Below are 27,018 nucleotides of genomic sequence, written 5' to 3' on the forward strand. Positions count from 1 at the left end.
GTTATGAATTAGGGAATCATCAGCACATAGTATTTATAGAGTCATAAGGCTGAATGAATCACCTAAGGAATGGTACAGACAGAAAAGAGAAGGGGCCCAAGGATTAAGCTTTGAGGCATTGATCCCACTTCTTTGAGAAGTGGAAGGATGAAGAGATGAGAGATGAGGGAAGGAGGACGAGCAAAGAATAAAAAGGAAGGTGGAAATTTTATAGTATCCTAGAAGTCAAATGAATAAAATGTTTCACTGTGAAGAGGGTGCTTCACTGGTAAATGTGGCTGTACGCACATCAAGGAAGATGAGGGCTGAAAGGAGACAGATAGGTTTTGTAACAATGCTGTCACTCATGACCTTAACAAGAGCTGACTATAGTGGAAAAAATCCTGACTAGAGTAGATTCCAAAGAGAATGAGAAAAACTGGGAGATAGCAAGTTTAAGCAACACTTTATATTCACAATCCAGTTAAATGTGATCATCATGTCTATTTCAATTGAAAATTCCCTTTACCACATCGTCTCCATACAACAATTTATTCTCCATTTAAGAAATAGCAAACTATATGAATACAGGAAATCTGCTATTTTGATGGAAGGAGAGAAGGAGAAGGGAGGACTTTGGGAGAAGAGTAAGAATTAAGTATCAGTGGAATAAATAGTGGTATATTAAAATTCATATACCACTGAAACCAAACAAAAATGGTTCCAGTTTGGGGCACCTGGGTGGCTCAGTCAGTTAAGCATCTGACTTTGGTTCAGGTCATGATCTCATGGTTCCTGAGTTCAAGTCCTGCATCGGGCTCTGTCCTGGCAGCTCAGAGCCTGGAGCCTGCTTTGGATTCTGTGTCTCCCTCTCTCTTTCTGCCCCTCCTCTGTCCCTCTCTGTCTCTCAAAAAGTAAACAATAAAAATAAATAAACAAACAAACAAACTGGGTCCAATTTAGTCACAGATATATGGAAAACAAACAGAAGTTTTAGCACAATTTTTAGTGCAATTGGAATCACCCACAGACCTTTGAAAACACACATGTACACTAGGCTTCACCATTCAGAGATTCTACACTTGATCTTAGCCAAAAGGCCGAGAAGCGATCACCATTCAGAGATTCTAACTGAGCAAGTTTGGGTTAAGACCTGGGCATCTTAATTTGAAAGCTGCACAGGTGTTTATGGAATCTGAAAACACCACAGTCCAGCTTGAGTTGAAAATCACAAGAATCTAATTGCTTGAAACATAAAATAAGCCAAAACAATCAGGCTCTTCTGAGAAACTCAGCAGTGAAATCATTATTTTTAGAATTGTTTTTAAGTTTATTTATTGAGAGAGAGAGAGAGAGACAGAGAGAGAGAGAGAGAGAGAGAGAGAGAGAGAGAGAGAGAGTATCCCAAACAGGCTCTGCACTGACAGTGCAGAGCCTGATTAGTGGTTTGAATTCACAAAACATGAGATCATGACCTGAGCTGAAATCAAGAGTCGCAAGCTTAACCAACTGAGCCACCCAGGTGCCCCTATTTTTAGGAATTTTTAAAAGGACAAGTGGTACTAGGGGTAGTAGGTGGCTGCGTGGGAGTGATGATATATATAGTGCTTTCCTGCCTACAGTACTTGGAACAATTCACTGGGGACACAAAGATGAGTACGACATGTTGTTACTCTAAAGGACTCGCAGCCAATCTACAAATCTACATCAATAGTCAAGAAGACACTTACCCTCCACTTTCTTATCTGAATGAATTTAACAGTTTCCTACTGAAGATTATGTAACTTAAGGGACCAAATAAAATATGTATGACAGAAATTATCTCTACTTGAACTAATACAGATATCATTTAGTATTATGTCAGTATCAACTAGTCTATTTCAGAAAAGGATAATCAAGAGAGACAGACTGAAAACTAATGTTTTTATTCACAATTCCAAATAAAAAGAAAGGCTGCATTCATGGATGATTAAGGGTGACTGAAAGAGACAAATATCTAGAATAGAAATCAAATCTGAGTTAAATTATTCTAGGACTTGAAGAAGTTAGCTTTTGACATAAAATAAGACGAACAACGTCATATTAGAAAAATGAAAATGCCTTAAGAGTAAGTAGAGAATTCGCCTGGTCGAAGAAGGCAGATTTACTGTATGAATTCACTCATCTCTTACTAAGATGTGTGTTTGTAGAAATTTTAAAGGGCAGGTAAGCATCACCACGGAGAAGAGAATTACCTGAAAAGCAAACATTAAGAAAGTAAACAGACCAGGAGTGCCTGGGTGGCTCAATCAGTTAAGGATCCAACTCTTGATTTAGGTTCAGGCCATGATCTGGTGTTTTGTCAGTTTGAGTCCCGTGTCGGGCTCTACACTGACAGCGTGGAGCTTGCTCGGAATTCTCTCTCTCTCTGCCCTTCCCCCGTATGCACTCTCTCTCTCTCTCTCTCTCTCTCTCAAGTAAGAAAATAAGCATTAAAAAAAAAAAAAAAGTAAACAAACAAGAGTGGATTGTTCTGAAGTTGTGATAACCCTATCAGTCAAACTTTAACTTATACAATAATAAAACTGAAATTCAAAGCTCATATGAATACTCTCAAAGTTTTAAAAACAGTATGAGTTGGGGCAACACTTAAAAGATGCAGTAATAATGCTGACAGCCATGTCTACGGTGAAATCCAATATACACCAATAAGCCCACCATGGAAAGTGACCCCACCTTCCGTATTATTACCTTGAGTGTAGGCAGCATCATCAGATCCCATACTCAACTTCCGTGCTTCACTTATTCTATCCACATGTGCTAAAGTAGGGTCCGTGAGGTGCTGAATATTCTCTGTTTCTACATAATGATCAGGATGGTTTAGAAGGTTTGTAAGTTCAAAGGTAGGGGACACCACCCCTGGTGAAACTGCAGGGGGTTTATTAGGAGAAACTGTAATTTTGAAAGTATATTTTGTATTGGGTTGAGTGACCACCACTCGAGGAGAAGTTGCGGAGTTATTGCCTATTGCTCGGCTTTTGGGAGGGTGGTGGTGAATAAAGGCAGGACCCATGCTCACTTGCCCAGACATGTTCCTGGAGGCCGCAGATGCTCCGGAGTTTGTGGATATGAAGAGGGTGGGCTGATTCCTCATGATCTGTTCATCTCCTGGGGCGGCATTGGCCGAAATGTAGACCTTAGGTTGACTACGGGACATCATCTCATCAGTATTTGGGGGACTGGCAGCTATGTAAACAGTGGGCTGATTTCTATTTAAGGTCTGGCTGTTGACCGAAGAGGAACTGCTGGAGGTCCGAGGTCCAGAGGAACGCAATTTTGAAGAGCTGTTTCTTTGTGGGGGTTCAAGTTTGATTTCGATCTGGTTTTTTCGAGGTCCTGTCGAAATGTTCTGAATGTTGTATTGGCTATGGGCAGAAGACTGGGAGCTCCCAGATGAATGAATGGTCGGTGGCTGTGGAGTAGTAGGTGAACTGATGGGCATGTAGACGTGAGAGGTCTGGTGGCCTTGCTGGTTTGGCTGCTGGGCTGAGGTATGTGACATAGGATTAGATGCAGGATAAGGAGTCCAGGGGCCAGGCTGTGAAGGCTGATAGACTTGTTGAGGGTTCATAGGATTAAACTGAGATACCCAGCCAGAATGCTGTTGTGTCTGTCGAGCTGTACCACCAGGAGTCGTAATATAAGGCCTAATATAGATAGAATTTCCCTGTGGACTGTTCAGTACAGGGGGAGGTACACCATGTATGTGCAAAGATGTAGGAGTGTTACGACCAGTCTGGATGTTTGGGGCTAACGTCACCATAATGGGATTAAATCTGGGAGTCTGCTGAGAAAGGCTAGATGTTCCTTTGCTGCCTAAGTGAAATCCAAGATGCGGTGCTGAATTTGAAGCACCTGATGCACTAGACATTCCAAAAACGTTAAAGCCTTGAGGAGCTTGAGCTGGTGCTGTCTGTGGCTCCTGCTGAAATAGCTCGTTATTGGCCGGACCACCTGGAAGTTGTCCATCACTAATGCTGTGCGTCAGAGTCCTGCTTCCGTTCACTCGATGTCCTTCTCTCCCATGGTGGTAAACATTCTGCGACTGCAAGTCCAAGTTGAGAGAAGTCATGTGATTGCGTAGGCCAGAAACTCCAGAGTCATCCGAGAAGTTCAAGTCTCCTTCACCATAAAGATACCTTGTACTCTCCTGAGAGAGAACTGCACAGCAGGCATCCAGGTTGTTATTATTCTATAAAACAAAAATAAAAACAGCTTGGTGTTAACAACCAGAAGCTCATGCTCACATGCTCATCACTACTAAAATATTACGCGATTAACTAGCGACTAGTTAATACAATTCTAACAGATCTGTTGGAATCTTTAATTTGAGAAGAACTATTTTTGGTGCAAATGACAGAATTATAAAAATCCTCACTGCTAACTTAATGGAAAAGCTCTCTAGCAATAGCTGACAGCAAACCAGGTCACGGTTCTGTTTTAGGAGCTGTTTTGTAAGTAAAATGGATTCATGCAAATACAGTAAAAGTATAACCTAATTAAAAACACGATTTGAATGTTGAACAAAACATAACCACTCGAGTATTATATATTAATTAGATGTCCTGCATTCAAATGCTGTATCAATTGTTTTAAACTAATGACTTTTTAAAAAAATCACGTATGGAGTGTTTAAATATAAAAAGTCCGAAAATTCACAACAAAGTCATCTCAATTCCTTACATGCTTCCTCTTAACCTGTGTAAAAAAACCCCACACATATATAGGAAATGGAAGTTCCAGGGAGGCCCTAGAGTAATGGAGTTCGTATCTCTGCCTTTAGACAGTACCATACAAATCTACTCCACAGAAATGAAAACAAAAACAAAAAAGCAACCAGATTATTTCCAAAGAATCCTCAAGAGACTGACCAATCATTACTCATAAATCATCCATAAAAATATTTACTGAACACCCAAAATATGCACAGTAGTCTGAGCCTGTGGAAAAACTCAATGACCTATAAAACCAAACTTTCCCTAGAAGAGTTCTGGAACTCGATTAGGGAGACAAACCATGGATTTATGAAAAGGTAACATTATTAAAACAGGAGTATGTGCCAAGTGGTTTTGAAGTTCGACAGAGTCAGTACTGTAGGCTACTGTACAAAGAACTGTTATTAAGGGACATGTAGTCTGATGGGTTTTATATATAGTAGGATATGCGTTTATACACGACTTGGATAGGAACAAAGAATTCCAGGTGAAGGGAATGGCAGGAGTAAAGACAGATGTAAGTGTGATCAACAAAAGCATATTTTAAACAAGGTAATTTCAACAGACTTAGTTGGAGCTAAAGGTTTTATTGGAGATTTTAAGATTTTAAGAAAAAAAAAGAGATTGAGATTAAATTAGGCATACCTCGTTTTACTGTGCTTCTGTGCTTTGCAGATAGTGTTGTTCTTTTACAAATTCAAAGTCTGTGGCAAGCCTGCATTGAGCAAACGTATTGGCACTGTTTTTCCAACAGCACTTGCTCACTTAATGTCTCTGTGTCACATTTTGGTAACTGTTGCGATATTTCACACCTTTCCATACTATTATGTTTGTTATGGCAATCCATGATCCAGTGATCTTTGATGTTACTATTATAATAGATTTGGGGTGCCACGAATTCTATGGATGTGCCACGACCCACATCCATAGAAGATGATGAACTTAACCGATAAATTTGTATGTTCCAACTACTCTCTCTCCCTATCCTTGGGCTTCCCTATTCCCTGTGACACAATACTGAAATTATGCCAATTAATAATCCTACGATGGCTTCTAAGTGTTCAAGTGAAAGGAAGAGCCACCCACATCTCTCACTTTAAATCAAAAGCTAGAATTGATTAAGCTTAGTGAGGAAGGCATGTTGAAAGCCGAGACAGGCCTCTTGTGCCAGAGAGCTAGGTTGTAAGTGCAAAGGAAAAGTTCTTGAAGGAAATTAAAAGTGCTAGCCCAGCGAACATACTAATGATAAGAAAACGAAATAGCCCTATTGCTGATATGAGAAGGTTATAGTGGTCTGGATAGAAGACGGAACCAGCTTCACCATTCCTTTGAGCCAAAGCTGAATCCAGAGCAAGGCCCTAACCTCTCTTCAATTCTGTGAAGGCTGAGAGAGGTGAGGAAGATGAAGAAAAATCTAAAGCTAGAAGGGGTTGGTTTATGAGGTTTAAGAAAAAAGTCATCTCCATAACATCAAGTGCAAGGTGAAGCAGCAAGGGTTGATATAGAAGCTGCAGCAAGTTATACAGAAGATCTAGCTAAGACAATTAACAAAGGTGGCTACATTAAACAAATTTTCAGTGTAGATGAAGCAGCCTTCTATTAGAAGGAGATGCCATCTAGGCCTTTCATAGCTATAGAGGAGAAGCCAATGCCCAGCTTCAAAGCTTCAAAAACCAGGCTGACTCTCTTGTTAGGAGGCTAACGCCTCCTAGTGACTTGAAGTTGAAGCCAATGCTCATATACTATTCCCCAAATCCTAGGGCCCTTAACAATTATGCTAAATCTGTTCTGTTTTTGCTCTAAAAAGGGAACAAAGCCTTGATGACAGCACATCTGGTTACAAAACGGTTTACTGAATAGTTGGAGCCCATTGTTGAGACCTACAGCTCAGGAAAAGATTCCTTTCGAAATACTACTGCTGACAATGCACTTGGTCACCCAAGAGCTCTGATGGAGATGTACAATGAGATTTATGTTGTTTTCACGCCTGCTAATAACATAATACCCACTCTACAGCCCATGGCTTACGGAATCATTTTGACCTTCAAGTCTCATTATTTAAGAAATAGGTTTTGTAAGGCTATAGCTGCCACAGACAGTGATTCCTCTGATAGATCCGGGCAAAGTAAACTGAAAACTTTCTGGACATGATTCACCATTCTAGATGCCATTAAACACATTTGTAATTCATGGGGAGAGGTCAAAATACCAACATTAAGAGAAGTGAGAAAGAAGTGGATTCCAGCCCTCACAGACAACTTTGAGGTGGTTCAAGACTTCAGTGGACGAAGTCACTGCAGATGTAGTGGGGACAGCAGAAGAACTACAATAAGAAGCAGAGCCTGAAGAAGTGACTGAAATGGGTCATCTCATGCTAAAACTAACAGATGAGGAAAAAAAGTGGTCTTTTTGAGATGGCATTTACTGCTGGTGAAGATGCTGTGAAGATTGCTCAAATGACAATAAATGATGTAGAATATTATATAAACTTAGTTGAGAAACCAGTGGCAGGATGTGACGGACTCCAATTTTGAAAGAAGTTCCACTGTGGGTAAAATGCTATCAAACAGCCTTGCGTGCGACAAAGAAATCGTTTGTGAAAGAGTCAGCTGATGTAGCAAACTTCATTGTTTTAAGAAACTGCCACAACCTTTAGCAACCACCTCCCCGATCGGTCAGCAGCCATCCACATCAAGGCAAGATCTTCCACCAGCGCAGAGACTGTGACTCACAGAAAGCTCAGATGATGGCTAGCAGTTTTGGCAACAAAGTGTTTTTCAATTAAGGTATGCTCATTCTCTTTTTAGACATCATGCTACTGCATTAATAGACTACAGTATAAACATACTTTTTATATGGCACTGGGAACCCCCAAAATTCGCTTGACTGGCTCGGTTATGATATTTGCTTTATTGTGGTGGTCTGGAACTACACCCTTAATATTTCCAAGGTATGCCTAGAATTGAGGGTTTTGAAAAATGAGTCACACTAAAGTTAGGACCAGATATAGGCCGTGGGGAGAGCCACTGAACGTGAATGAGCAGAGAAGTGCAGACACAGGGTATTTTGGGAGGGTGGTCTGTTGATACTTCATATGAAAAGGAAAGGGGCAACTTCTGGATAAGACCACCACTGGAAGACATGAAATAAGGACTGTTTGACAGTAGACACAAATTACGAAGGATTACAAATAAACAGTCAATGCAATTTGTCTACAAGAGAGAAAGAGACTTCAGAGAGGTTGGAAGATTAGGAACCTGACAGAAAGAGGTCAGTTTTAGACACAAAAAAGGTAAGTAACCAAGTTAAAATGTTTACAGGTGGTTTGATAGGAGATAATACCTTATTAGAGAAAACTGAACTACAAAAGGCATCTTGAAGTCTTGTTAAGAAATGACAGTCCACAGTTTGAACAGGTAATGCAAAATATAGTGGGCAAGGCTTGACTTATTTCCGCCCTGAAAGCTCAAATCTCTTATGCTGTAAAAATTTTTACCCTACTCATAACTCTGAATGGATATATATTAGTTTTTCAAATAAAATTTTAAAAGTCACCACAATCTTTATCAACCAATTACTCACTATAGTTAGACCTTACCTTTTGCCAAACCTAAATGGTGCTTTTTGCTTCAAGTTACCTTTATTGCTGTTCCTAGCAAATTCTCCCTACTAAACCAAAGCTCACAAAGACCCCATCTTCTCGTCTCTTCTCTGCCAACATCCCTAAATTAAAATGTGTCTACTAAATCCAATCCCACACTTCCTTTTTTTTTTTTTTTCAACGTTTATTTATTTTTGGGACAGAGAGAGACAGAGCATGAACGGGGGAGGGGCAGAGAGAGAGGGAGACACAGAATCGGAAACAGGCTCCAGGCTCTGAGCCATCAGCCCAGAGCCCGACGCGGGGCTCGAACTCACAGACGGTGAGATCGTGACCTGGCTGAAGTCGGACGCTTAACCGACTGCGCCACCCAGGCGCCCCAACACACTTCCTTTTTTAAAAGAGATACTCCTATTTACAAAGTCTTTTTCCTTAATTCTCTTGAGCTCTCAAAAATCCCTTCAATCCTTTATAAAATCTGATTATTTAATATGTTCTAATCCCAGCTATGTCATAACTCACACGCACTTAGGTTATTTACCCTCTACAGACATCACTTTCTTATCAGAAAAACACTGACAAGTAGTATACTTACAGGGATTTTATAAGGCCATAACAAGATAAAAGGAAATGTACCTTTTATCAAATGTATTAAAAATTAAAACATTAAATATTAAAGAGTAAATACAATAAACTCATCTATATCATCGTCCATCTGTAACAGTATCAAAATCTTTTTTCACCCAATGTATATGCCCCAGCTACTCCCCTCACAACGCTAGATCAAGTCTCAGACATTATTTCGCTTTCATCTGTAAATACTTCAATATGTATCTTTTAAAAATAGGGACTTGGCCGCCTGGGTGGCTCACTTGTTTGAGTGTCTCTTGATTTAGACTCATGTCATGATTGCAGGGTCCTGGGATGCAGCCCTAATGCTTGGGATTCTCGCGCTCTCTTTCCCTCTGCCCCTCCCCCACATATGCAGGCACACACACTCTCAAGATAAGATAAGATAAGATAAGATAAAATAAAATAAATAAAAATAGGGACTTAACCATAATCACAAGGTCCCCATCACACCTTAAAATAATCAATACTTGATATCACTTAATATCTAAATAGTGTTGAAATCCTACGTCATAAACGTCTTTTTAGTTAGCCTGAAGGAGGATCTAAGAAAGGTCCATATATTTAATTTGGCTGATATGCCTCTTAAATTTCTAATAATAATTAATCCTCCCGTCTTTAAAAAATTCTCTAGCCATTTGTTTGTTGAAAAACAGTCATTTGTCCAGTAGAATTTGCCATCTAGACTGGATGGGTGCACTCTGTGGTGTCAATATCCCCTGTATTTCATCGTGAATTAGTAGTTGTAACTCTAAGTATAAGCAGGTTCATATACAAATTTTTGGCAAGACTCTTTACAGCGTCTGTTACTTACTGCATCACAAAGGGGGCATAATAATGTCCCCTTGTCCTTTTATGACTTTCAAGCTGATTGGTAGATTCTGATATTATCAGCCTGATACAGCTAATGATTTCTAGCAGTTACTGATGATCGCTATTTAGAATCTTTATTTCATTAGGGATTGCAAAATGCCGATATTTGGGATATCTCAACTGTAAGATTCCTTTTTTAAAATTTTTAAAAAAATATTTAGTTTTGAGGGGGGGGGGGCACGAGCAGGAGAGAGGCAGAGAGAGGTGGAGACAGAACGTGAAGCAGGCTCCAGGCTCTGAGCTGTCAGTACAGAGTCTGACGTGGGGCTTGAACTCAAGAGATCATGACCTGAGCCAAAGTCAGATGCTTAACTGACTGAGCCACCCAGGTGCCCCTAAGATTCCTTCTTCATGTATTAGCTGCAATGCTTCCTCAAAGAACTTGCTGTCTTCAACTATTTGGTACTCTTTGCACAGAAGAAACAGAGTAAATAATTTCTTTCTCTCTACTGGTTTTTAGAATAATGAGTTGGTGTTCTAGCAACCCCTAAAAGTTACTAAGATTTATTTTCAGTATCATCACAAACTCCAGCATCTTTAATGTTTTGATGTTTATTGATTGTGGTCATTCTTATTTGATCTTTAGGCTGGTGGAAAGGACTTCAAGTTGGTCCATGTGTATACATGACATGAACCCAGTAGCCTTTCATAGCTTGTTTTGTCTTATGACAAGATGTCCAAGATCATCTTGTACACTTCCTACCCTAGAGGAGTCACCTATTTCTCAAAGACGCCCTAGTTACTTTTAGTGGGACTCCATTTAAGTGTAACAAAGAGGTGTGGGGTAAGATTCTAAAAGGTTGAAAATCATTGCTTTTTTGTATATATGCAAATCTGCATTCTCTTCAAAGCTACAAAAAGGTCTGACTCATTATTTCCAGTTCCTCTTTCATTTTTCCTCAAGCTTCTTACACAGACCCGGAGATTACAGATAGTGTCAAAATATCCTCTGTGATCATCCTTCTCTAACTGATTCATTCACCCCTTCAACCAATTTACTGAACTTCCCTTAGGCAAACAGAAAGAAATACAATTACTGCTAAGGATCTCCTGGTCTGGTAGAGGAAATTAATGTGTTCACAAACAGAATAAAGAATGATAGGTGTAGGGATAAGGACTATGGGCAGAGGTCACCTGAGAAGACTTCATCTAAGGATATGTATGGTACTTAATATTAAGTCTTACAAATACTAAATAAACACTACTTAATGCATTACTGTTAGAATAGCAAATTTTTTTTTTTTTTATTAAAATTTTTTTTTTCTTCTACGTTTTTATTTATTTTTGGGACAGAGAGAGACAGAGCATTAACGGGGGAGGGGCAGAGAGAGAGGGAGACACAGAATCGGAAACAGGCTCCAGGCTCCGAGCCATCAGCCCAGAGCCCAACGCGGGGCTAGAACTCCCGGACCGCGAGATCGTGACCTGGCTGAAGCCGGACGCTTAACCGACTGCGCCACCCAGGCGCCCCTAGAATAGCAAATTTTAAACTTATAGATTCAATTGTCATTTTAAGAGAACTGAAAAACTCAGTTAAAAAAAAGGAAGTCAGAGTGTTAACGATGCAGTATTTTTACACCATTCTAATATTTAATTAACAAATATAAACTTTAAAGATATGAATTATACCTGCTGATAATATTGTCATCTTAGAGAATCCACAGCGCAAGGAAATGATACAGGCAGTTCCAAACAGAGGAATCTGAGCAGTCAATAAAGTCAAGAAAAGAACAGTAGATATTTCTGTCCTTAAGAAGCAAGATGTTTGGGGTGCCTGGGTGGTTCAGTCAGTTGAGTGTCTGACTTCGGCTCAGGTCATGATCTCGTGGTTCGTGAGTTCGAGCCCCGCATAGGTCTCTGTGCTGACAGCACAGAGCCTGGAACCTGCCTCGGATTCTGTGTCTCCCTCTCTCTGTCCCTTCCCCACTTGTGCTCTGTCTCTCTCTCAAAAATAAGTATTAAAAAAAAAAAAAAAGAAGCAAGATGTTTAAGAGCATGTAAACACAGTGGCAGCATGGCATGATCCTTTGACAACTAATTTCTTATATTTTCTTTACCGTGTTTTTTTCCATCGAGGAAAGTCCTGAACCAGTGTATTTATTACAGGGAGGTTCCCTCCAGAGGAAGGACAGAAGCCTACCCAATTGGGAAAGGGACAGCAGCTCCCAAAAGAAGAGGCTGTTACCAAATAAGAGATGTTTAGAAGTACACTTAGAGGTAGCTAAATTTACTTTTACAGTTTAAAAATATCTCCCCAAATTTGGGAAGATGTGCACCCTAGCTGTGCTTTCAGAGGAGCTCTCCCCATCCCTTTCTTTTAACATTTCTTGTTCTAGCACATACAAATTACATTATTTGGATGCCCGGAATGATCATCAACTCAATTTAGAAGAACGTGATCTGTCACATGGGTAATTTGCAAGCAAAACCGATTTCATTTCAGTTATCATTAGGTGTTAGGAAGCTTGCCTTCGGGCAGTTTGCTTTGTGAAACCAGATTAACATGGTAAAAGTGTTACTACAGGGCGCCCAAAAGGAATTCAAAATCATCTATTTTCTATTTTTTGGTAAAGTTGAATACATGCTTACTGACTACATTTTTAAAAAATTGGCAGTTCTTTCATATCAAGTCTTATAACATTTTATTGAAGAAATTGTATTATTTTTCTATTTTTCAATGACTTACTGAACTCTCTCAGCATAGGGTTATTTTATCATCTCTCAGCATAGCGTTATTTTATTACAAAAGTCTATTTGAAAAGTTAGAAAGAGGTACCTGGATTCTAGGGGGAAACACTCCCCACTATCTCTGCTCCTCCCCATATTTTCTTTAACTTCTGACTCCACTCTTAGTGGATTACTGATTCATCCACCAAATATTTATTATAGGTCTTCTACTATTATTATTGTTATTAGTAATGGCTGCCAAAATTTATTAAGCACTTCCTATGATTCAGGTATCCTACTGGTGGTTTTACTTTCTTTATCATATTTAATTCACTGTTAAGTTTTTTATTCCCATTGTATAGTTAGGAAGATGAGGGCCAGAGAGGATAATGAAATTACTGTTAGTAACTGTCAAAACTTGAACTCAAATCTGTTTATCACCCCAAACATGTTATTTTTTGATTATTTCTTTCAAAATTTTATTATTTATTTATTTCCCCCCAATTTTACTAAGGTATGATTGATAAATGAAAACTGCATATATTAAGGTTGTACAATGTGATTTTTTTAAAAGGTGTACAATGTTATGATTTAATATAGTTATACATGGTGAAATGATTACCACAATCAAGTTAATCAACACATTCACCACTTCACATTGTCTCTGTCTCTGTGCATTTTTTTAGTGGTGGTGAGAACACTTAAGAGCCACTCTTTTTGCAGATTTCAAGTATACAATACAGTATTGTTAACTCAAAACATATGCTCTTAAACACTATATTATAGAAAGAGCGAGGCATGTTCAGAGAATTCCAATCAGCTGAGGACGTCTGCAGCATAGGGTGTGAGGAGGAAGGACTGGGCAAGAGACCAGGCTGCAGAAGAAGGCAGGATTCCAGATCACAGGCCTGGTATGCCCTCTTCGCAATATATGAACTTTATTCTGAAGGGTATGAAAAAACAATCATGAGGTTTTTAAGCAGGTAAAAACATGATGAAATCTGCACTTAGAAAGACACGTTGGCAGAAGTAATAAGGAGGACTGGAGAGACCAAAACTGGATTAGGCTACAGGCAGGTAGAGCAATTAAATGCACAGATAAAAGGTGACAGGAGTATGAACAAAATGTAGTCACTTGTATCAAGCAGATATCGAGCCTTTAACAATTTCATACAATTTCAAACTTTTAAATTAATTTATCAAGAGAAAGTATGTCTGAGCCCAAATTACTTTTTTCTATCTCTATTTTTAACAAGCTTGGAAAAGCCGTTTTTGATGGAGAGATTTCCAGTTTAATCAAATGAGAAGGCACAACTGTCACCAAATATTTAGAATTATGGATTTCTAAGATTGTACACGCAAGAAAAATGCAAACATTTATTAGATGGTCAGTGACAACTGGAAAACCTACAGATTAAATTAAAACATATAAAAACAAACTTTTGTCTTTAAAATTGGAACCTGAGGCACTGTTGAAGTCAAATTCCTTCATTTCACAGACAAGCAAACTAAAGTATAAAGAAGGCATATTACTTGCCAAATGCGCTTGGGGTGCTCATTTAGGATCAGAACCCAAGTTTCCTGACTCCTTATTTAATGATTTCCTGACTCTCACATGAAGATCTGGAATTTTTAAAAAGTGCAGGGGAAAAGTGAAGCGAGCTCAGAGTAAGTATGGACCATGTATCAGGGCTTTATACTGGGCTCTCATTTAGTCCTCACGTCTACTCCACAAGGTAGGTACTACCTGTATTCCATAGAGTCTAAACACCTCGTTAAAGGCCACACGGCTATCAGACACCAAAGTTCATTTCTTTTCATCGGAGCACACGAGTGCCAACAGGAAGATAAAAGAGTTTTCTTCTAATTAAAAAAAAAACAACAACCCAGGTTTGTATGAATGAATGCAGAAATCATTGCACACTGACCTGTAACATGCACCTGGATACAACAACTTCAGGTACTTCAGGGAATTTTTGTCGCAGGTCATGTAAAACCTGAAAATCAATTTGGTGGCTTCCTTGGGCCATTCGTATATTGCCTGATCAGGACTATTTGTACAGTAGGCAATTCTAGGCCTTAGTGGAAATAGTACTCATCTCTTCTGTCCAAGCATTTTCTGTGAAAGAAAGAAAAAAATTTTAATGAGAACTGATTAGAGAATGAATATTGTTGTGGATTTAAAATTTCAATACACAGGGCACGTGCTTTAGTACCTAACATTTAATATAAGTTATCAAAATATTATTTAGTCCTACAATGTTTTCCATGTAGTTATACTGTCTTTTCAATTTATAACTCCTGATGTCAAACTTTTAGATTGTTTAATCCCTATTTGTATGCCTTATAATGGCTGTGCCAAAAGGCATTTAAGAAATTATCGTCAAGGATGTCTTCCCTCATTCTTCTAAACGGGGAAAATGAGTAACATTACTGACATTTTTCTTAATAATTAGAAGAGAATCTGAGGTGAGTTATCTTATTTACTCAAAATTTTTAAAGTTTGGAACCTGATAAAGTTTGGTTCTAAAAATGACTTTGCATGCTTTGTCTAATAATGAGCTATATAACCCAACACATTTTCTTAATTTCCAGATATACTTAATCCTTAAATGTGTAATGAATTCATTCTCAGGGGATCAGTGGCATTTTATTCCCTCTGTTTTAATAAAATCAGTATTTTAAAATATGCTATTACTTGAGGCTCAACCCCAAAGGTCTGGATTTAATTGGTTGGGGAGTGGCCTGGGCATATGGATTTCTAACACTTCCCCAAGTAATTCTAAGGTGTGGCCAAAGTTGAGAACTACCTACCTTCTTTTTATTCCTAATGGAAACCACGTTTAATTTTGAAAGCCCTTTTGGCATATAAATAGTATGTAAGTATATTAAACCTAAATAACATGAAAATATTTAAATATAATGCTATTTGTGTGATCATGTCATTTTATGATAAATTTAACAATAAGACAATCTCTTTGAAACAGGTTTCTTATCTGTAGTATTTCTCATTTAACCTTGCTAACTAACATAAGCTTAAAAAATACAAATCTATAAACCCCATCAATATAGGAATTAGGTCTCTTTTGTTCCCTTCATGTAGCTAGCACTGTGTAAGCACTGTTCAGCATAACAGTAGATATTAAAATATTTTTTATTAAATTTAGTTATGGTAGAACTTCTGAGTCTTCCACAGAATATATAGACATCATGCATAGTAAAGCCTTTTAGCTTTTTATTATCATTTAATTAAATTCCTTAATTGTTTCGTCTACGTGATTTCAGCTTAGTTATGTCACACAGGCAAAAATTACAATGGGTTATAGGAGAAAAGAGGAGTACTGAAAATTAGTAAATGGTATTTTAAAATAGCTTAAGGGGTGATAAATGAGCTACAACACTGCTCAACTTGGGCTAGCCTCCCTTGACTTCACTCCAGCCATCAGCTCATTTCTCTGCCCCTTCCCTCTTCTGGGCTAAAACTCCTGGAAAGGAAGGGTTGTTTGTACCTAAGTGTCTTCCCTTTCTCCCTCCTAATCTCTTTTAGCCTACACAATCAGGCTTTCGCAGTTTTTCTCCACTGAAACTATACTTCTCAGAGCTGCCGCAGGCCTTCAGGCTGTCAGACCTCATAAGCAGTCCCCAGTCCTCATCTAACCACAGCTGAGGACCCAGTCAACCAATCTCCTCCTTTGAACAAGTTCCTCACTTGGCTTCTGAGGTTTCTACTCTTCTGGTTTTTCTCCTACCTGCTGGCAGCTCCTTCTCAGCTTTGTCAGATCCTCTTCCTTTCCTGCACATCTAGATGTTGGTGGACAATGGAGTTCGATCTAGGGTTTCTTTTCAACTATACCTACACTCCTCCGCAGTGTAATTTCATCCAAATATACCGCTTTAAACAGAGGCATTTGTATCTCCAATGTCAAGGGAGCGCTCTCCCTTGAGTTCCACACTAATCTAGCCAATTACCTGCCTGACATCTCCTTCTGGACATCTAAAGCTCACTTCAAACTTACAATGTCCAAAAGGAAACTCTTAATTTCCCCCCTTTCAAGCCAATCCTTTCGCAGTCTTTTTCATCTCAGTAAATGGTGCCATCATTCATCCAGTTGATCCTTCTTTCAGATCCCAGATCTAATCCATCATCAAGTCTTGTTGGCTGGATCTGTAAAATAATATTCTGAATCTGACCACTTTCTCCCACCTCTGTTACTGCTCTTGTCCAAGCCACCACTGTAACTCACACAGACTGCCACCGCAAAGGTCTCTTCCTGTTTCGTCCCTTGCCTTCATTTTCTGTCCCCCCTCTGCCCCTCATTCTATCGAGGGATCTTTGTGAAAAGTAAACCAGAGCAAAATCCCCTGCTCAGTCCTACAACACGAGGCCCATGGCTAACTACCACCCCTCAGACTTCACCGTCTACCATTCTAGTCCCCTCGGTTCTGGTTCGTTCTCGAAAAAGCCACTCTTTCCTCCCTTATGGCTTTTGCACCACTGTTCCTTCTGCCTGGAACATTTTACCCTCAGATACTTGCACGGCCCCCTTTCTTAATTCATTAACATCTCTGATGGAATGTCGCTTCCTCAGAGACAGTAGCTTCCTTGACCAATCTCCCAAGAATAAAGCCACAAGTCTCCTCCTCACATCCTCACACCCTACTTTTCTTCATAGCGTGTCAATACCTGATATGTATGTATTTATTTATTTTCCATCTATCTGCAAAATGGTAACTCCACAGGATCAAAAACTTTGAAATTCACTGCTATACCCACCTCAGGACCTAGGTCAAACATGCAACATTTGCTGCATGAAATGAAAGTTTTACTGTATGGTTTCTTCACATTACTTTGCTTCTAAAACACTTTTCAAATGATCTAGATGTGGAAATTTTTGCACAATTTGAGGGAGAGGCAAATAAATGAATTTTCAGTCTAATTCAGGACCACCTTTATTAGAAGAGGATGAATCACGAAAATAAATTTCAACTTATCCCATTATTAAAACATAAAGTTCCCAAATTCTTTGAAAAAGTCTTATCACACTTGCTTTTCTAATAAAGACCATCAAGTACACAAACAACAAAATTGTTCATATGTACAACTGTATTTCAGGGATTTCATTTCCTGTAATGGCTGAATGGCTCCTACTAGCTCATTTCTCTCATAAACACTATAAACACTAGACAAAGTATAAAAACAACTACATGAAAGCAGAAGGCATAACCAGTAATAGAGATGGTGGGGAGGAGGAGGAGTCAGTACTTAGAAGGTTAACAGCATGGGGTGATTTTCCATTTTTTTTTAGTGGCGTTTAGCCAGAGAGCAGGCCTCAGCTGGTTCGGGTGGCTAAAACCTTGACAGAAAACCTACAGCCGTACCAGCTTAATGAACCAAAGGGTAGACTCTGGCATACCCACAACAGCTGAAAACCTAGTAAGTAAATCACAGCAAGGAGAGAAGCACCAAATCCTATGTATAAATTCTGCACACATCTCTGATCCCCAAACTACACATATGTGAGATTCCAAGCAGCCCAGCCAAAGCTAAAATAACTGAGATTTCAGAGTTTGAAGCTGGGAGTTCAGCCAAGTTAACTGCCTCCTAAAGCAAGCAAGCAAGCAAGGAAGGAAACCAACCAAACATCAATACTCACTACTGAAGGCACACAATAGAATCCAGAGTCTCTACATGCCATTCATAAGAAACAGGAAAAACTGACCCATACTCAAGAGAAAGGGCAACCAAGGGAGACCAAGCCCAAGACGACCCAGGTGCTAGAATTAGCACATAAGGATTTTAAAGGAGCTATTTTAACTATGCTTAAAGATGTAAGGACACACATGCTTGGATTTCAGCAAAAAACCACTCCCCTGAAACCCCAAAAAACCAAAAAGCCAGAAACGATATTCTTTTAAAAAAGAGAACCAAACATAACTTCAAAAAGTGAAAAATAAATGTCTGAGATAAATTCACTGGGTGGATTCCCCATATATTGGAAATGACAGAATAGTCGGTAAACTCGAAGACAAAGCAATAGAAATTATTCACACCCAAGGGATGGAGGATAAAAAAATGACTGAGGGTGGGATGGGGTCAGGTAGGTGAGGGTAGGAAGAGAACCTAAGGGTAAATATCAAAAAGTCTAAGGTACTTGTAACTGGAGATCCAGAAGGAAAAAGGAGAGAGAATGGGGTAGAAAAAACTATTTGAAGAGTAGTGGCTAAAGATTTCCCCAAGTTAGTTAAGACTTTGGTCACTTCAGACATGTGTGGCTGCTATTGGTCAGGGGTCATCCCACACAGCAGGCAGAAGATGGTGGCTGCAACACCATCCAGAAGATGATGGCTGGAGTCCATCAACTCTAGGCTCCAACTCCTCATGAAAAGTGGGAAGTCCTTGCTGGGGTTGGAGCAGACTCTAAAAATGACCAGACAAGGCAAGGCAAAACTAGCCAATCGGCCAACAGCTGCCCAGCCTTGAAGAAATCTGAAACAGTACTATGTCACATTGGCCAAAACTCGTGTCCATCTCTGCAGTGGCCATACTACTGAATTGGGCACAGCATGTGGAAAATTCTGCACAGGATGCCCTGACCCAGGTGATTCTGATATCACTAGAAGCCTGTTAGAACAGACTGGTGAAAAGTATGCAGAAGTTGTCTTTAATAAAACTGGCCAGAGCTTGTTTTAAACAACAACAACAACAACAACAACAACAACAACAACAACAACAACAGCAGCAGCAAAAAAGATCTTACTTAAGAATATCAAAGCCTAAACAGGAAAAGCCAAGGAAGACCACGCACAGGTATAAGTGTCAAACTGCTAAAAATCAAAGACAAAGAAAATGTTGAAAGCAGCAAAAGAAATGACACAAAGGGGAACAATTCTAATAATGCTGACTTGTCATCAGAAACTGTGGACGCCAGAAAATAGTCAAATGACATAATTTAAGTGTTGCAAGAAAAAACATCAACCCACTTTCTATATCCAGCAAAAGTAAACCTTAAGAACAAAGCGAGATAACTATTTTTAATGTAGCCTTTGGCGGTGAGCAAATAAATTTTACAACTAAACACATTATTGAAACAAACCAATGTTAGATTCTGTATGAAATATAACGCAGCTAACTATGGGCATTTATGAGGCAACTGGATACACAGAATATTGAAAAACAGACAATCATTTAGTCTAATTAGCCACGACCCACACACTTAAGGAGTGTCTAGAATGTGCAGATACAAGTACTAGTCAATGCCCTTGCTCTCCAGGTCACGGAAATTCTTGGATTAGAGGCACATCAACACAAGTTTGTAATTTAGGTAGCTATTCGAACTTGGGCACTATTTTACCTTCTGTCTACTTCCTGCTGCCACCTCAGCCTAGCCTGTTGCTATCACATTGGTTTCGTCTCTTTCACATTCAAAAAAGGATTAGAAAGGAGCACTGTGCATAAGGAAAAATTGTAGAGAGCAGAGAGCAAGAAGAAGGTAGGCTCCAAGTCATGATGTGTCTTGCAGGTCATTAAAATTTGGAAGTTTTATCTTCTGAGTAATGGGAAGTCACTGAAGATGTAAGCTCAGAGGCAGGGAAGGGGACATGATCAAAAAATCATGTATGTATGAAGAATAGCTACAGAATGGAGAAAAGGGCAAAATATATGAGCAACTCAGTTTGAAAACTACTGTTGTAGTCTAGCTGCCAAAGGTTAATAGCTTGTAACTACAGAAACAGCAATGGAGGCTGAGTAAAAGGAAAAACTGAAAGGATATTTAGGAAGGAAAAATGAATAGAACTTGTTGATGGATTAAATATTGGGGTGAAGAAGTCGGTGTCAACACTGGTTTCTGATCTGCTCAACTGGATGGTGGTCCCATCTACAAATGATAGAACAGGCCCAAGAAAACAAAGGGGTAGATTACGGGTTTGGTTTTGAACATGCCGAGTCTGGGGCACTTTTAAAACATCAAAATAGATGTATCACAGAGGGAGTAAGGATATATGGGTCTAGGCTGTACACGAGTGCTACCTAAGTGGTATTAACTGTGCTGTATGTGTTTAAAGGGCTCTCTGGGCTGAGGGAGAGAGTGGGAGGCCATAGAATCATGGCTACTTTTGAAGTTTAAGAACATAAAAAAGAATGAAATCTTGCCATTTGCAACAACATGGATGGTCTAGAGGGACAATACTAAGTGAAAGAAGTCAGTTAGAGAAAGACAAACACCAAATGATTTCACTCATATGTTTAAATTAAGAAACAAAACAAAATGGGCAAAGAAAAAAGAAAGAAACCAAAAACCAGACTCTTAATTATAGAGACCAAACTGATGGTTGCCGGAGGGAAGGTGGGCGGAGGGACGAGTGAGATACGCTTATTGTGAGGAGGCCTAAGTCATGTGCAGAACTGCTGAGCCACTATATTGTACACCTGAGACTAATGTAACTGCATGTTAACTAAACTGGAATTAACATTTTTAAAAAAGAAGGTTAAAAAAGTATGAAGCAAAACAACCAAATCTGAGGCAGATTCTGGAGATAGTCATCTGTCTGGCTAGAAGAAAGGAGGGACAGTAGGATTAGGAAGAAGGAGTTTGGGGTGGGGGGTAGTTACAGGAGATGAGAAAGGCTTTGAGATATAAGAACACTAAAGTTTTAATATTATTATGTAAACTATCATTTATCTTTGCCCTATTCTTGCATGGTTGAATTTTACTGAAACACATTTAATTATAGTTCATGTTGAGTATCAGAAAGAAATGGAATGAAATATATAAAACTAAAATTTACTTCTCGATTGCATTAGGATTCTCTTTTAGCTTATAGGACAAGAAGGTAAGGAGGTCTTCCCATTTTAACATATATACCATCCTAAAATTTAGTTCTGGTTAATAACCTTAAGAGATGATAATTTTTTCTGTAAACAATGTAATCTTGAGTGGGAGAGGACCCCATGAAATTATCTTGCGAAAGTATATAATTTCAGAGGTTAGAGAAAACCCTGTTGTCCAATAGACTCCTTGCTAGACTTCTCCTTTCACCTGTGTAATTTCACTTCTTAAAACTGACCCTTGACAACAAAATTCTTTACAAAAGTACTGTTATTCTCAAAGTGGAAAGACTACCTTGTTCACTGTTGTGTCCTAAATACTTAAAAAGTGTGTGCTAAGTAGTAGATGCTCAGTAAATATTTGCTGCAATAAATCTCTACATATCAGAAAATGCCTAGATTTATTTTTTTTAATAATTTTATTGATTAAGTAGGCTCCATGCCCAACGTGGGGCTTGAACTCACGACCCCAAGATCAAGAGTTGCAGGCTCTACGGACTGAGCCAGCGTGCCAGAAAATGCTTGGATTTTGAAGACTAGTATAAAAAGTGGTCTCTATCTATCCAAACAAGCGTTTCCCTTACCCTCAGCTTTAAGTTGGTGCTGCTTAGTACTTATTTTGAAACTGCAAATTTGTTCCAATGCAATTGAAATAATAGGGAACAATTTGAGCGTTAGTTACCAGCTAGAAATACTAGTTGGATGCGGAAAACCACGCTCAACTGAAACAAGCTGCATGTGAATACACAAAATGTAACACACCTCAAACATCCGCCAGCTGCCTCAGCTGGCCTATGAGCATGCGGCCCCAGCTAGCCATATCTTGTGTTACAACTTTCCTTCTGATTTCAGAAAACCCTTCTTTGACCACTTCAGGATAACAAATTGCCACATCTATGCTCACTTCCATAAGCCAACTTCAGATCTTTTTCAAAGTACCGTATTTGTTTGTACGTTATAGGAGTACATATTTCTTAGTCATTTAACATGGGTAAAACTATACTGTCATTTTTTAAGGATCCTATCTTTTTTTTTTTTTTTCAACGTTTCTTTATTTTTGGGACAGAGAGAGACAGAGCATGAACAGGGGAGGGGCAGAGAGAGAGGGAGACAGAATCGGAAACAGGCTCCAGGCTCTGAGCCATCAGCCCAGAGCCCGACGCGGGGCTCGAACTCACGGACCGCGAGATCGTGACCTGGCTGAAGTCGGACGCTTAACCGACTGCGCCACCCAGGCGCCCCGATCCTATCTTTTTTAAAATGTTCTCTGATAAAGTTTTTGAGTGTTGTATCTGGAACTCCACTTTTTCCATAAACCCTGTGGCTTTTCTTTTTCATGATTTGCATAGCATGGTGATTTTTAGAAACACAGATGTTAAATTTTAACAGAACTGTCTGAACTGCAAAGCCCCTCTGACCTTAACAACTGTGAACAGTAACTTCCCCAGGATGACCACTGGGAAGGCAGAATGTTTTAACTTATCTATTTGGTTGTCAAAATGATGTTAATAGTTTCTTATAACTGATTATAATTTGTGTCCTTTCTGTGGATTGGCTGACATTACCAGACTGTGCAGTGAGTTATTCTTAAAGAGTATCATAGAACGAAGCATTGATACACAGTAAGAGTAGCTGGATGGTGCTACAATTTTTAAAATTAAAGTTAAAGCAAATTTTGAAACCTTTAGCCCCAATAAGATTTCAGAATTAAACCTTAAAAATAAAGAAATCTATTCCATGCCTAATCATACACACACTATTCTAAATACCTTTTACTTTACTCATGTATTATCTAAGTATCTCATCAAATGCCAGTTAGGTAACAGTTGATGTACTTCACATTTGATTAACCTCAAAAGAATTTACAAATGTCATTAATTAAACATAAAAACTTTCAAAAAAATTTTAACAGCAAATTATTGGAGTTATATTTCTTGGAGCATGATATGACAACTTTACTAAGGCCAAGCAAACTCCTCCCCCCCCATCCACCCTCCACCAATCTATAATATCAAGTTATTTTCCTAAGAGTTAAAAAATGCAAGAATTGTAGCCATGTAATCAAAATCTAAAATTCAAATACTATCACTGTTTAAGAATCATAATCCATGGGGCACCTGGGTGGCACAGTCGGTTAAGCGTCCGACTTCAGCCAGGTCACAATCTCGCGGTCCCTGAGTTCGAGCCCCGCGTCGGGCTCTGGGCTGATGGCTCAGAGCCTGGAGCCTGTTTCCGATTCTGCGTCTCCCTCTCTCTCTGCCCCTCCCCCGTTCATGCTCTGTCTCTCTCTGTCCCAAAAATAAATAAACGTTGAAAAAAAAATTAAAAAAAAAATCATAATCCCTCTTTAGCATAAATTTTAGCATGAAAGAATTGTAATACTGAAACACTTTACATAGATAGCTAGTTATTTGCAAAAGTAACAGTAAACATACCAAATCAGTCATCTAAATGCTACATGAAGTTAGCTATCATGTTCAGCTTTTATGTTATTTAAAAGCTTGAAAGGAGCAAGGGACTGGTAGCAGAAAATGGATTTCTCAACTTTATAACACTGCAATAATTTACTTTGTAAAAGAAAAGGTTAACACTAATGGCTGAAGTACATAATGATCTATACTTCCTTCTCTAAACAAGAAAACTTCCCGACTTTTTCATTTACTACATTGCCTCAGGTCCTTGAATGTTGGCCATTCCTTATGGATAAAAGTCTTACCAGTTTTAAGTTCTTCTAAAGGAATGTGCAAGTCAGCCACACTTGGCAATTTATGTACTGTGGTTTTGTGGTGAGTGCTACCATTTTCTAAGGATCAAGAAAAGTGCAATAAATCTAAGACAGAATGGTTATAATTCATCAAAACATATTATATAACTAACTACCTTGTGTGTATTTTCCAATTCATATCTCACTATTTTTTTTCCAATACATTAGGGCTTTAAGATGGAGACAAAGTTATTTTTCAGTGCTCCCTTTTCCCTGTAATTTTTGGGTAATCCGTCCTGTGCATAAATATCTTGGAAAGAAAACATGATATAAATAAATGATATGACAAGAAGCTCCTATTATGGGTAAAAGGGAAAAAGAGAGGATAAAAGAAAATGAAAGCACTTGGAAGTACCAGTTTGCATCTTGTATCAACCATCAACATTTAGAACGAACCAATGAACTCAGTGGCATGTGAAAATTATAACAATCTGGTTAAAATATTAATCTAAAATGGCATCTTTATATGCAGATTAAGAGAAAGTTATGAGAAGTTTTATCAACTGATCCCTGTGCAGTTCTAATCACTCGCTTGGCCCCATGCTTTCTTTTTGTTCATCTCATATAATTTTGCCCATCTTCCTTCTAATGTCATGGCCCTCAGCTGACTTCTCCCCAAAGTGGACTTCTGGCTGCCTGGTAGATGTATGCATGTGTGTGTGTTATAGCACAGGGCACAGGTCGATTATGTTCATGAGTCAGACACAGTGTAAATGGACAGTTATTAGTCTTTTCTTCAATTTTAATTTTTTTCATGTTTATTTAATTTTGGGGGTAGACAGAGAGAGAAGGAGAGAGAGAATGAGCAGGGGAGGGGCAGAGAGAGAGGGAGACATAATCTGAAGCAGGCTCCAGGCTCTGAGCTGTCAGCAGAGAGCCTGACATGGGGCCTGAACCCACGAACTGTGAGATCATGACCTGAGCCGAAGTCAGGGGGCTGAACCGACTGAGCCACCCAGGCTCCCCATTAGTGCTTTCGTAATAACTACTAACATGTTTTAATATCTAACGAAAAGTTAAATTGGCAATTTGAAAATTATACACATACACTTGATTGGTAATACAACTGTGGTTAATAGAGACTGCTAAGCCTGCTAATGGAGAAAATATATACAAATCTATATGTAAAGACCAACATTTAAATAAAGTATTTCATTACTAGATTATTCAGAACCTGAAAAGGAAATCACAGAGAATTCAAAAGAGTAAAGTTAAAATTGGTAAGGCAATATTAAATGAATCAAGTTTCTAAAATACAACACCATGCTGTAATTTTGTTTAGTATGTGCCAGTTTCAATCTAACACTATGAAACTGTTGTATATAGTTGGCTATTTGTCTTGTTATAGTTATGGTGAATGAATTTTTTATTAGATGGTCAAGAATAATCTCAGAACTCTACAGAAACTTTTATCAGCAAATTTATTATATACAAATCTATTTCACAAATCTCTAAATTAGATACCCTTAGAGAATATTCAATTTAATATTTTTAGTTGTATAACATAATCAAATAAAGAAACAGAAATCACATCCTACAAATACCTATCCATAAATCTGCAGCAAAGGCTTTCCTAATTAAGTAGGAAATCTGAACTGTAAAAATATATTAAAGTGATCTTCTACTTAACATTTTTATTTATGACACAACCCATTTTCTAATTTATCATTTTTATATTTTTTCATATGTACATTTTTCATATGTAGTTTTTCATATGTATATATATATATGTATATGTGTGTGTGTGTGTGTGTGTGTGTATATATATATATATATATATATATATATATATATATATAGCTCAAACTTTGTTGAGTGCCTGATACTTACTCTACACCATAGTGGGTGCTGAAAGTATTAAAATTAATAAAAGCACAGTTGCTTATGTTCAAGAAATTTACATTTTAGGGGTGCCTGGGTGGCTCAGTCGGTTAAGCCTCTGACTTTGCCTCAGATCATGATCTCATGGCCCGTGAGTTTGAACCCTGCATCAGGCTCTGTGCTGACAGCTCAGAGCCTGGAGCCTGCTTCAGACCCTGTGTCCCCCCTTTTCTGCCCCTCCCCTGCTCATACTCTGTCAATCTCCCTCTCTCAAAAATAAATAAACATTAAAAAAAATTTTTAATTTACATTTTAGTAGGGGAAAACAAACATTCAACAAATAAATGTAATAATGGATACAGATATAATATGCAGTAAACAGCAGAAATGAAGGAGGGACCAGCCAATCCTAGGAGAAGGGGAGGACTGAAGGAAAGGATTCATTAAACAAGGGGACACCTACGCTGGGTCTTGGAAGATAAAATGTGTTCTCTTGGACAGGCGAGAGGGAAAGAGTAACTCAGGCATAGGTAGTTGCCTAGGGAAAGACCTAACGGGGTGAAGCAGCGTGGCAAGTTCAGGAAACCGTAAGGAGCTGGCTAATGCTGACCTGCGGGGGGTGAGACTCACAAGGAGACAGCGTGACAAAAGACGAGGCTGAAGAAGTGGGGTAAGGAGGGGCACATCACAGAAGATTTTCATTGCTCTCTGCATCATGCATGCTGCCTCCCACAAGTCAGCAAAAACATGCCTCTCACCTTCTCCGTTCAGGTCATTTATCTCTGAAGCTCCAGGCCCTGCCACAAGATGTACCACTATGCCCCAGCACACAGCAACAAGTACTCTGTGCCATTTACAGGTGTATAAGCTGCAGTGAAGGTCAAGGGAAGAAGTGCCTAAAACTTAGGAACTGAAGAAAGGCAGGAAAAATGTCACAAAGAATGTCGTGCTTGAGCTTAGGAATTACAGAGGAATAATAAAGGTCTCGCAGGAAGGATATCCCTGACAACTGTTTGTGTTGAGGGAAAGGCCATGAAAGAACATGATAAATTAGAAGAATTACAGCTGAGTAGAGTAGAAAAATGAGTGAAGTTTGAAAAGG

At 38.8% G+C, this 27,018-nt stretch overlaps 1 protein-coding gene and 2 pseudogenes across 2 annotated transcripts in view; 1 reads left to right on the forward strand and 2 right to left on the reverse strand.

Moving 5' to 3' along the window:
* Positions 1–27,018, reverse strand: part of TAB2 (TGF-beta activated kinase 1 (MAP3K7) binding protein 2) — a 65,238-nt gene that overhangs the window by 34,324 nt on the left and 3,896 nt on the right. The window contains exons 1-3 of one of the 2 annotated variants that reach the window (XM_040448923.1): positions 15,882–16,004; positions 14,433–14,623; positions 2,710–4,210 (exon numbers count right to left, since the gene is read on the reverse strand). In XM_040448923.1, the coding sequence (XP_040304857.1) occupies positions 2,710–4,210; positions 14,433–14,534 (1,603 nt within the window). In that variant the 5' untranslated portion in view covers positions 14,535–14,623; positions 15,882–16,004. Of the gene's footprint in view, positions 1–2,709; positions 4,211–14,432; positions 14,624–15,881; positions 16,005–27,018 lie in introns of those variants that run through there. The other variant, XM_040448922.1, reaches the window with a different exon arrangement.
* Positions 966–1,091, reverse strand: LOC121013497 (uncharacterized; annotated as a pseudogene).
* LOC121013086 (60S ribosomal protein L30-like) lies at positions 18,818–19,195 on the forward strand (annotated as a pseudogene).

Source organism: Herpailurus yagouaroundi, unplaced genomic scaffold (assembly GCF_014898765.1).
Source record: "Herpailurus yagouaroundi ecotype Mexico unplaced genomic scaffold, PumYag 198, whole genome shotgun sequence".
Classification (NCBI taxonomy): Eukaryota; Metazoa; Chordata; class Mammalia; order Carnivora; family Felidae; genus Herpailurus; species Herpailurus yagouaroundi.